Source organism: Mustela putorius, unplaced genomic scaffold, assembly GCF_011764305.1.
Source record: "Mustela putorius furo isolate JIRA1106 unplaced genomic scaffold, ASM1176430v1.1 tig00003834_pilon_pilon_pilon, whole genome shotgun sequence".
NCBI lineage: Eukaryota > Metazoa > Chordata > Mammalia > Carnivora > Mustelidae > Mustela > Mustela putorius.
In genome coordinates this window covers 31,592,056-31,604,746 of record NW_025421987.1, presented here as the reverse complement: position 1 = coordinate 31,604,746, position 12,691 = coordinate 31,592,056, and the positions used below count along the sequence as shown (strand labels likewise).

Sequence of the window (12,691 nt, the reverse complement as noted above, 5' to 3'; positions counted from 1 at the left end):
CACTTATACTCAGATGTGTAAGTTTATGATGCAGAAAAGTGTATACCTTAATGTTTTAATCACCCGAGTTTCAGAAACTAATGACCATGGAACAACACCCAATTTACATTCTTCTAAAAACAGATACTGACCACAACATAATGATTCTTCCATTCTCCATGGCCCTGGGATTTAAAGTTTCTTTTTGAGCCATGTTCTTTCCTTTGGAAAAATTAAGAAGTTAGCAAAAGCTTCCTCTGAGAATAGACTGCCAATTTCATGTTGCTAACAAGCTAGTCTACAGCTCAGGCACCTCCGTAAAAGCCCACTTTGGGCCAAGCGCGGCATGTAAGAAGAGGACAAATACTTGCTTGGTTTATGACGCTTCCGCTGCCGGTAATTGTCCACTGTATAGCTGGCTTCGGAAAACCTTCCACATGGCAGATTATTGTTTTAGACAGTCCACTGGGATCAGTTTTCTTTGTCATTTTGATTTGAGGTTTTCCTAAAATATCATTAGAATTAAAATAAGATGTTACACTAAGATCATCAAGGAAACTGAATATCAAATTCTCAAAGAAAACTCTGCACGGGTGCTCCAGTGTTTATTACCTTCCACTATGAGAGTCAACGACTCTCTTTTCTTTAACCCTTCCACGTCCTGCAGAGCAGTTTCGCAGACATAGTTTCCAGCATCCTGATAATGGAGACTAGAAAATGATGGGCTTGATCGAAGCCTGATGTTGTCCTGAGTAAACAAAAAGTTAATTATTTCATATGGCTCAAATACAACTTCTTCATGTATTTATTAGATACTCACGGAACCCGAAACCTGAGATTCTTCTTCCAGATCTAAGGAAAATGCAAGTTCCTTTTTCTTCAGACACTTCCAAAAGTAGTTTTATAGTTTTGTAGTTTTATACACTCAAGAGTTTTATTTCAGACTCTTTCATTTACTGAATTTATAATGTGGAACAAGTTCATAAACTTTGGAGACTCAGTTTTCTTCTTTTTGAAATGGGATAATAATCTTAACATACTGAATTGTTTGAGGACTAACTATGTAAGTAATATAATGTGTTCACATTCAGAAAGTTCTCAGCTGATAACAGCTACTCCTTGTAAGTCCCCGTAGATGAACTAGTATTGAAAGACAGTGAAGACCTGTGCTAAGTTACCAATGATAGGCATAAATGTCAGAAAGCCATCTGATGGGATGTATTTACCAAGACCGGGGATCCATTACAGGGCCATGGTAGTTATGACAAAATGTTTTTAAAGAAATCATTACTAACAGCTTCCTATTCTAATTTCTATGAACAAACGAAATGCAACATTTAATTTAAAAAAAATCACTTGTTATACAGAAAATAATGGTATTTAATGAAACACAATTCTAACATCATGTGGTCTTTCCCCACTATGAATTTTTCTCCACTCCCCAACTACTAACCAGTAGTAGCTAGACCACCTTGATCAACACAACACTACTAACATTAGGCATTCAATTAACAACAGTGACTGCAGTTAATGTAGAAACTAGTTTAGCCAAGTAAACTTAGTCTCTCTAGTCCTGTAGTGAAACAATTAAGTGCTTGTATGACTTCTGAGTAGTCTGGTTGCCTAGGACTAGTCTAGCCCTTTAACCACAGACTACTACAAATATATCACAGTAAATATTCAGTCTACAGAGTGACATTTTAATTATCTGAATGAAAAGAAGGGTGAGGAGGCTTCAATTAAAAGAGAATAAAATAAGGAACTGCACTTTAAAAGCAAAAATCTAGTCAGAGAGGATCTAGTGTTAAAAGTGATCAAAAGCAATACAAAACAATGTGTATTTTCAGCAAGAAGAAATTCTAACAATACAATTCTTCACAATTTTTTATAAAGATAATTCTTGTCAACTCCTATGTGAAATGGTTTATGTGTGTTTTGTCAACATGGGCACTGGGTGTTTAGATATACTAGCTGAGGACATAGTAGTGGAATTACAACCTTTCCCTTTGTTGATAACCTTGTCTCAAATCACCAAGTACCAATCCTACCAACTCACTCTAAAAAGGTAACAATGACTAGGTTCTCAGTAATGGCCTACACTTCAGACAATTACAAGACTAGAGGCACTCACTCAGGAAATACTGACCAAGCTCCACTGTGTTCCAGGTGTTCCACTATGGCTCAAACGGTAGCTCTACTTTCAAGGTGCTACGAATTCAATGAACTCACGTTCAGACACGTAAGGTCAGTTTCAGGCTGAAAGTTACGTGATCAGAGCATGTATTTATTAAACCCAGCAAGGCCTGAGTTTGAGTCTAACTCTGCTACTTAAGAGCTTTCTGATTTCTCTTGCCTCAACTTCTTTCTGAATTATGTGGGGAAATAATAAATATCCTGCATATTTCACAGGGTTCTTTGTAACTGTCATGTGAGGATAATGTGGGTTAAAACACACTGAAGATTGTTAAGCTCTAGAGCATATAACTGTATACATGTGTAAGTCTGTGAGCATGTGTGTATGTGTAGAATTCACATAAATACATATAAAACAATGTAGATACACATAAATCAAAGTCCCAAAGTAGATACACATTAATCAATGTCCCAAAGTATATTTCAGACAATCAATTATGGATGCCATACTGTTGCTGGGTACCTCTAAAATTTTACTGTGACATCATTTATATGATTATAATATAGAGAAGGAGAGCATGAATGTGGGTGTATAAACATATTTAGATAGTTAGATGTCCAATTAAATGCAAAAGAGTCAAAAAGGAGTCAGTCCAAACAGTGTAATATTATCAAGAAATATGACTTACTTTCATCCATACCACAGTTGCATTCCTACTAGCAGATATTGTGCATGACACAGGCAAGGCATCACCGATCTGCTTGGTCACTTCCCCACTTGGGTTTAAGGACAAATCCAAATCTGTGAAGCAGAAAATCTGCTTGAAATTCAAACTCCAGGAGAGAAAGTCAAAATATTTTGAAGAAGAAAAGATGAAAGACCCCCCCCCCGCCAAAAAAAAAAAAAAAAAAAAAAAAAAAAAAGAAAAGAAAAAAGAAATCCTTATAACAGTCTTCAAAATTCAGAACTGATTTATGTGACCAAAATAACTGAACTGTAGTGTAATCAGTCCACTTTTTCAAGCCATGTTTGAGACCAGTTTGGACAGGGAAATGGTCAATCTAACTGATTATGCATTTATTTGCAGTTAACATGACTGATGTTTTGACTGCATAGAAGTATTCCCCTGGGGTCTACTACCTCAAGAAAAACAATTCTTAAATCATTTCTGGAAGAAAAGAAAGATGATGACTAGGTAAATATTATAAAAAGAGTTGGTAAGGCATGCCAGAAGAAAATTAAGTATATTTAGACAGCAGGTGATAATCTGAAAAACCATGAGGTAGTCTATCCGTTTCTTCAGAGAGAACGGACTATGGTAGTTAGATTTTTTTTAATGCAATTCTATTTCTTATGCAGCTGAAATTTTAAATAAGATCTATTGTTAGGTACGCTGGCAGCAGGCATCATTTTTTAAAAACAGAATAAACACATCTAAGGAGGTATAATCTTTCAGATGGAAAGCAATTTCTATAAAAATCTTACTATCGCAGTATGATCTGTATGAGGAAAATCTAATTCAACAGAACAAACATTTATTGTGCAGCTACTAAGTTGCAAGCACTGACAAGATACAGAGATGGATATAAGCTTACGATTTACAATTTTTGAGGTAGATGTAGTATGCATGTAATAAGTGACTCTGATACACAGCAGCATGAAATCCGCATCTACTAGCATCCATGCTATAGATCAGAAGTTCAATTAGTATTTGTTGAAAAACTAAAGAAAGGGCTACAAAGAGAGGTAGAAGCAAAGACTTATGGGAGTATAGAGAACAGAGCCCAAGTGCATTACACAGCAGTAATAAAGGCTTTGTATATGCAGCAGTATCTGCTTGTGGTCCTTGACAGTTGAGAAAGGCTTTGATAAATGGAGATACAGGGAAAACTTCTGCCACATAAACAACGGCAAAATGCTGACAGAGCACGGCAGATTGCACCACCGTGAGTAACCTAGTATGAATGGTTATAACACATGAATGATAAGCCTACATAATTAGTGGAGGCCAGACTCTAAAGGACTGTGTTTGCCATGCTATGAGTTGAGACTTTCTTCTACAGCACTGGGGATTTCCCACTGCACCCCGTGCTTCTTGGTTTCACATGTTAAAACTGCCGTCGGTCGATAGTTGGCCAGCATCATTTTTAACACTTGTTTTTCCTGTTAGACTGTAAGAACCATGAAGGCAGGACCCTTGAGTTGTCACCGTCCATCCACAGTGTCTGCCCCATGCTAGGCTCTGGAAAACAATGACTGGATGTAGGAAAGAAGCCTTCCTTCACACAGTCTCAATAATACTAAAATATCCATTATCATATAGGAAGTGGAGTTTCCTCAGAAAATCTGGATTGGTTACACTTAGATGAAAACCCTATGCAGGGAGAGTCAGAAGCTTTTGTTAGTCGGACAGTTAACCTGCCAGTGAGAGGATAAAAGAAGTGATTTTAAAGGCTGGTGATGGACTCTGACAGTTCTGATGAAGAGTCTATCTGTGCATGAATTGGCAGAGGAATAGCAGACGCTTCCTCAGCAACTCTGGGTCTGTGGGCGGAGAGCCCTGATGAAGGGTCTGTTCTGCACACACGTGCGAGTGGGACCTGGTGCTTCTCTATCCACATTCCCTTTCGTCATCTACGGAAAGGAGACAAATCTTGTTTTCAGACAACAAACAAGCAATCAAGGATAAACGGGAAAAACCCAGAATTTTTATGTTTTCATTTCATGTAATTCAGAGTAAAATCTTCTTTATTTGCAATCCTTATTTCAGCCTTTAAAGAGAAATACAGGCCTTAAAGCCTGATGTTTTCATCTACCTTTCAAAACCAAAAAGCATTTAAATCCAATTAAGTGCACTGAAATCCAATTAAACTGTTAACATACTTTTGTTTAATTTTGTTTTTCTTTATCACAGCTGATCACTGAGATACAATGTGGCTGTACCACATTTGCCTTATTACTCTGCCAACTATCCCTCCATACCTCATCCACCAGTGATACAAATAAGGGCCTTTTCCTTTCTTTTAGGGTCCTGAGTAGCCGGCATCTCTTAAACATAAGCTTACTGTACCATCTCCAGGCACTGGATTATTGGTTATTGGTCCACAGATCTCATAGACAAGAATACCAGAGAGTTATTTCACAGGAAATTCTATCAGTTAGTTGTATTCTCTTACTTCCCTTTCTTTCTTTCTTTCTTTTTTTTTTTTTTTTGGTCATGGAACAGTCTGGAAAAATGGTCCCAGGACTGACTTGTCTTCAGAGAAAAAGCAGCATTGTTTTAATCCCGAGAGATCACTGCTTTCTCTCTAACCAGTTTCTGACGGCAGACACACTCAGAACTATACAACATGAATATGGTGCAAATAGAGAAATGGCCTGGCAGTGAACATTTCTTAACAGTCTGCTATTTCTGTAGGGTTCCCCAGAGTGTGCTCCCAACATCAGAAACTCAAAAGCAACCATCTGGTTACTCTATTCCCCAGTGTATCTCCTTGTACCGCCCTCAAAGTTTTAGCTCCTATCCTATATGTTTTCCAAGCATTATAGGTAGAATGAGAGCTTCAGAACCATTTCTTCAGAACAATTTCTAGTCTCTTTCCATTTTGAAAGAAAGAAGTCTCTCGTACTCAATGGGATTAGAGCACTTCGTGCCGAGGGAAACTTCATCCCGACGGAGCATGTTAAGAGGTGCTACTGGGTTCAAAGGACTTACTAGAAAGTTTGGCCTACACCTCCAAGCAACAATGACGTTTGCTAAAGCACTCTGTAAATTCTAGTGTCACTGGGGAGCAGTTCAAATTAGTCTCCCCTTTCCACAATGCATCAGGTATATAAAGAAATGTTGGAAATTACAAAATTAAGGACGTGAGGTACTCTTTCTGATGTACCTCTCTTTTTTTTTAAATCACACTAAAGTATAACTTTTGGATTATTTGGTGATCAAAAGTAGGTTAAAAGTTAAGAAACACATTTAGGGTGATTTTTTTTTTTTAAGATTTTTTATTTATTTATTTGACAGAGAGAGATCACAAGTAGGCAGAGAGGCAGGCAGAGAGAGAGAGAGAGAGAAGGAAGCAGGCTCCCTGCTGAGCAGAGAGCCTGATGCGGGACTCGATCCCAGGACGCTGAGATCATGACCTGAGCTGAAGGCAGCGGCCTAACCCACTGAGCCACCCAGGCACCCCATTTAGGGTGATTTTGAAGAGTTTCTGTTTCTAGAAATCTTCTATTCTTCTATACAGAGGCCAATATTAAATGGCTTTTAGTGGTCTCTACTTCTGCTGCTTCCAAAGGTTGAGTCTACAGTAAGACTCTATGTTGCTTGGGTTTCGGTGCTAATGTTATTCTGTAATAATAATAATTAAAAAGAATACTTAATCTACACTTTTTTTCTAGGCCAAGTACAAACCTTGTGAACTTTAAGAATATCTAAATATTTTCTTAAAATAAAAAATGAGTAATTTAAGATCCACATGAATATTCTGTGGATACCACAGAATACCACTGAAGACATTTAGAAAGAAGATAGAGGTTTACCACTCTCGAAGTTGCACTTATTAGATCCACTCAAGATTTCAATATTGCAGGGCAAATCTGGACCGAAGCTGAGTTTGCTCTGATGCACTCCAGTAAGTCAATTGAAACCACGCTACTTAAGAAAAATACAGTTGCGATTTATTTGAAAAGACAGCCAAGTTAGACTGTTAGAGGCCTTTCAAGCGAAGTTGGTAATGAAGAATAAGGTCACTTACAGTGAACGGTGATGGCTGTTGAAGCAATCATGCTTTTTTTGTCTATCAGGGAGCATCTGTAGTCTCCTGTTGCATTGCGCCTCACATCTGTCAACGTGTAAGTATTTGAGCTTCTTATTCCTTCAGGCTGTCCCTGTTGATAGAGGTAAAATGTCAGATGATTATACTTGGGAGCTACAAAGAGATGAGTTGTATTTCTTGACGAAAATACCATTTTCTTATGTAAGAGAAAAAAAGGGAAAGTGTTCCTATGATGGGACAAATGAGAGTAGAGTTTGTGTTATCTGATTGCTGGAAAAATAGCTGCAATTTTGGTTCTAAGGAAATTGATGAGCTAATAAACATGATATTGATGATATCTATTCTATTGAGAGCATCGCTGGAATTTAAGAGTTAAATCCGATTTAAAAAAAAAAACAAATATTTCATTTTATATTTATGTCCTCTAATTCAACAAAAAGATTTCAGGCAGCTTAAAGAAAACATGCCACATATCCAAATAAAAAGGAGAGGAGAAAAAGAAAGGAAGAAAGGAAGAGACGGAGGGACAGAGGGAGAAGAAAGAAGAAATTATTTTTTTAAGAGTAAAGAAAAAGAAAAGAATTAATAAACGAAGAGTGAAAAGAATATAGATGAACTAGGAGTACATAGTAATAAAAAAACTATAATCATCAGATATTGTTATAAAGCTAAGACATAAATTTGCCTGTCCTCCCTGAGAGCCAAGGTAGAAACATAGTTTCAGAAGTTTATTTGCATGGGAGAAAAAAACAGTATGTTTTTGAACGTACTGTTCAAAGAACAAACTATTACTTATCGGGAGAAACAAAGTTTTCTACCAACCTTTCAGTCTAAAAGAAATCAGCTGTTATTAGTCTTCTGAGTAATGTAATAATGATATTCTTAAATGCTACTGAGAAAGGCAGTGGGTAACATGTGTACATATAACCCATAAGTAAATACAACATATGGTTGTATATGGCTTCTATCAATGGAACTTTAGGTCATACACAAACCTAGGGAGAGTTCTGGGAGAGCAAACAAGTGTCCTCAACAGCTCTTTCCTCGTATGACTCCATACTACCATGATATCTAGGACACATCCTAGACGAATGTTACAAATTATTTTCTCTATATATGATTCCTTTCAGTTATCATATTGATAAAAGTTGAGGAGCTTGCCCTTCAAGACCATATGCCATGGGAAGATACACCCCCTAGCTTCATTGTGTAAAGCTAAATATCATGTGCAACAGAATGGTCCTATTTCAGAGGTTCAGAGATGTGTTCAGAAAGGCACTGTGGTAGATTTAGAATCTACATCATTGCTGTCATCATTCTTCATTTTAGAGTTATCTGTTTTTTTTTTTTTTTTGAGTTATCTGTTTTTGAAGAACAGATTCTTACAGCTTATCTAGATAGTGAAAACTAGAGTTTTTGTAATTATGGTTTCCTATGATAAGCTTTTTACCTTTTTTCCTCTGAAATCTCCTAGAACTGAGAAAAAAAGGCAAGATTACTGGTAGCTGCCAAAAAGAAACCAAACCAAACCCAACAAACGTAGGACAACCTTTCAGAGGACATTCTACAGGTGTTCTTTGTCCCCAAGAATAACACCTTTCTCTCTTAAGCTGCCCAACTACACACAATTCTTAATATGTCAGCCAGTGGCCACACGACAGGACAAAATGATAGTAGTCTAGCTCAGGTCATAATCGGTAAGCACTTACGGGTAAGTAAAACAAAAATTCCTCAGGAGGAGGGTTACCATTTCCCAAACACTTAAGAGTGATGTTATCCCCTTCTTTGATGGCATTTTTTGATGGTAGCACTTGTATTGTCACTTGCTCAGTAGGATCTGCAAGAGTCACAGACACAAGTTAACCATTTTCATCAATTACCAAATTACTCTGTACATACAATATAAATGACTAAATTATACACAATTTTCTCAAGAAGCTAGTAATGGTAATTACTTAAATATATCCTTTTATAGAGGGATTGAAGTTAATAGCTACTTGCTTTACCAAGTACTAATCTTGGTTAGAGAAAACTACAGAGACCTTGTTACATAAAAGCCAATTTCTTCTTAGCAAAATGTCTTTAGCTGAGGTAGGAATGGCCATAATTATTTTATGTGTAAAAGACGAGTAGGAACAATCTCACTGCATGATTTCATTATAAGGGCATTTAACTATATTATATGAACCCCATGGTTTGGAAAGACTGGATCAGCTTCCACAGTAGCTAAAACTATTAAGTACCCTACACTCCTCTTACATAATAATACCTTATATTAAATAAAAAGAGACATGACCTAAGCAATGCCGGCAAGATTTCTGGCACGCAGGAGAGAAGATCCTATTTCAAAAAGATGAAACCTATGAACTGAAGACCCTTAAAACAACCAACGGGACTGTAAATATACTATAATTCCATTCTGCTCATTGGAGCAAAGGTGCAAATTTCATTTCACTTGGTCACTTTTAAGGAGAAAATAGGGCTAAAGGGTATTCTTTAGTAGAGGCTACTACTAACAGTAGAACACTAAAAAAATTAAAGGCTAGATATGAAGGACGATATCCAGCAAACAGAAAATAAGAGGAAGGGGTGTTGGCAGTTATAAATGACCCACTTTCTAATATAGCTTGTTATATAGCTGGATAATAAGAATAACAGAATAAGAGTAGAATAATAATTTATGAAGACTTACTTTGTTATTAGCTAATAAAACAAATAAGTAGTAAATTCAGAGGTTTTTTCCCTATCTCTTGCTACCATTTATGTATCTTTTTAATATCCAAATGCAGAAAAAACATAGAAGGGTTGATTTAGATTGCTTTGCTGCCTTTTTTTCCATGCTTGGGTCTATTTGCCCAGAATGTTCTGAAGCTTAACAGTGACTGGTTTAATACACTTTTTGTTAGTTTTTCTGAATTTCCCCCAAGGTAGTTCCCTCTTAGTGGCTCCCAGTAAAGTTGGAAGGTAAATAAAGTCTGTTTTTCATCCCCCGCTGGCCTTCCATTTCTACGCCTTCTTCACTCTTTTATGTGGCCCTTCACTACTCTGGCCTGTTGCGTATCACTGCAAGACTGCTCAATCAAAGCTGACACCAGAACAGCCAGGATCACAGTCTGTCTGACTTCCTGCTTTATTGCAAAACTTGCCTTCTCTGTGTCCCCTTTCAATAGCTCTGTTCTGCATTAGAGAATTGAAGAACTACACTGAGATCAGAGAGATCTGAGTTTTCACAGTAACTTTCTGGATGTCCAACTAACATGCCTCAAATAAAATTAACCATCTCTTGCTCTCCCGTTGCCCTGGACTTTTTCTCTGAATTTTACTCTGTCTATTAGTAAATCATTCTGCCAGGTATTCTGGCTTTTTCTCATCCACTCTGTCACCATGTGTGAATGATTAATACAATTAATACTGTGTTTTGCACCTCATTCTCTCCTTTTATTCCTACTAACATTTCCATTGTCCAGGCGCTAACCTATACCTGAAACACGGACAGTCCCACATTCCACTCCATCATATATATAATATATAAATTTTATACACACACACACACACATATGTATATATATACACATCAAAACTGATTTTGAGGAAATATATATATATATATGTATATATATATATATATATCAGTTTTTTGAAGTAATGCTAATTTCAAAGTAATGCTTTGAAGATTACAATTATATGTGATGACTGAAATAAAAATTTCCTAACCTAGTACCCATGACTGCCTTGAACTATTCAGGTAAGAAGTATATCTTACTACTCTCTATATACCACTACATAATAACCGAGATTCTATTCAAGTTTTCTTTGTCCTATCTCCATTTATCCTCTATCCACTCATGTATTCATTTGTTTAGTTAATATTTATTTTGTGCTGGCACTAAATGCCGAAGTTATAAAGTTGAAAACAGCATGGCTTTCAATCGATTTGTAATGACATCAAACAATTAAGAAAATAACAACATAAAAATTGGATATGATGTTATCACTGATAGTTTATAGAAGCATGAGACTGGGAAGTGTCTGGTACAAACTGATGCTACAGCTGGAATTTAAAGAATAAATAGGTGTTTGCTAGAAAACGAAACTTTGGTAGTGACAGCAAATGAATAGTCATGGAAGTAATAGTCTAAAGGAGGAATCTGGAAAACAAAACAGGATTATAGAAGACACAGTGAAGTGATGAAGACTGAGACATAGTGCAGGACCATGGCTACAAGGGATCTGAAGCATATCGAAATTGGGAGTATAAAGACAAAAGAGGGAAAGAAAAATCCTGATCATGAAAGCAGACCCAGGGAACTCAGTGACTCCATCAAACATAGTAACATTTGTGTCACAGGAGTCCCAGAAGAAGAAGAGATAGAAAAGGGGAAAGAAGGTTTATTTGTGGAAATTATGAAAACAGACATCCAAATCCAGGAGGCACTGAGAACTCCCATCAAAATCCAACAGAAGGTCAACGCCAAGACACAGAGTAGTTTAATTTGCAAAATATAGAGATAAAGAAAAATCCTAAAAACAAGATAAAAAGTCTCTAATTTACAAGGGAAGACCAATACGGTTAGCAGGAGATCTCTCCACAGAAACTTAGCATCCAGGAGAAAGTGGCAGGATATAATCAATACACTAAATGGAAAAAATCTGCAGCCCAGAATACTCTATCCTGCAAGGCTATCATTCATAATAGAAGGAGAGACAGTTTCCCAGACAAACAAAAACTAAAGGAGTTCAAGACCAATGAACCAGCCCCACAAGTAATAGCAAAGGGGACTCTTTAAGTGAAAAAGGAAGACTAAAAGTGATAAAGACCGGAAAGGAACAGAGAAAATCTCCAGAAACAACAACAAAATAGGTAATAAAATGGCACTAAGTTCATATCTGTCAGTCATTACTCTGAATGTAAATGGACTGAATGCTCCAATCAAAAGACATAGGGAGTCAGACTGGATTCAAAAACAAGGCCCATCTATATACTGCCTACATTTTAGACCTAAAGACACCTGCAGGTTAGAGTGAAGGGATAGAGGAATATCTCCCATGCAAAAGGATAGCAAAAGAAAGCTGGAGTAGCAATTCTCGTATCAGACAAACTAGATTTTAAACCAAGGTCTATAACAAGAGATGAAGAAGGGCACTATATCAAATAAAGTGATCTATTCCATGAGAAGATCTAACAACTTAAATATTTATGCCCCCAATGTGGGAGCACCCAAATATACTGAACAATTAATAACAAACATAAAGGAATTTATTAATAATAACACACTTATTGTAAGGAACTTTAAAACTCCACTTATATCAATGGACAGATCATCTAAGCAGAAAATCAACAAGGAAACAATGCCTGTGAATGACACACTGGACCAGACAGATTTAACATATATTCAGAACATTTCATCCTAAAGCAGCAGAAAATACAATCTTTTCAAGTACACATGGGACATTCGACAGAATGGACCACATACTAGGTGACAAATCAAGCCTCAATAGGCACAAAAAGACTGATATCATACTATGCATTTTGCTGATCATAAGGCTACGAAACTTGAAGTCAACTAGAAGAAAAAATTTAGAAAGAACACAAATGCATGGAGGTTAAAGAACAACCTACTAAGGAATGACTGGGTCAACCATTAAAGAAGAAATAAATACCTGAAAACAAATGAAAATGAAAACATAATGATCTGAAATCTTTGGGATGCAGCAGAAGTGTTCATAAGAAGAGCGTACATACCAATATAAGCCTACCTCGAATACCAAGAAAAATCTCAAATATGCAAGCTAACCTCATACC

General features: G+C 36.6%; 1 protein-coding gene across 5 annotated transcripts in view; it reads right to left on the bottom strand.

The window, feature by feature from the left end:
• Nucleotides 1-12,691, bottom strand: part of ALCAM (activated leukocyte cell adhesion molecule) — a 210,150-nt gene that overhangs the window by 25,877 nt on the left and 171,582 nt on the right. For all 5 annotated transcript variants that reach the window (XM_004769105.3, XM_013064868.2, XM_004769104.3 and 2 more), the window contains 5 exons: nucleotides 8,598-8,725; nucleotides 6,868-7,000; nucleotides 2,802-2,914; nucleotides 592-727; nucleotides 351-484 (listed from right to left, as the gene is read on the bottom strand). In XM_004769105.3, the coding sequence (XP_004769162.1) occupies nucleotides 351-484; nucleotides 592-727; nucleotides 2,802-2,914; nucleotides 6,868-7,000; nucleotides 8,598-8,725 (644 nt within the window). The remainder of the gene's footprint in view (nucleotides 1-350; nucleotides 485-591; nucleotides 728-2,801; nucleotides 2,915-6,867; nucleotides 7,001-8,597; nucleotides 8,726-12,691) is intronic.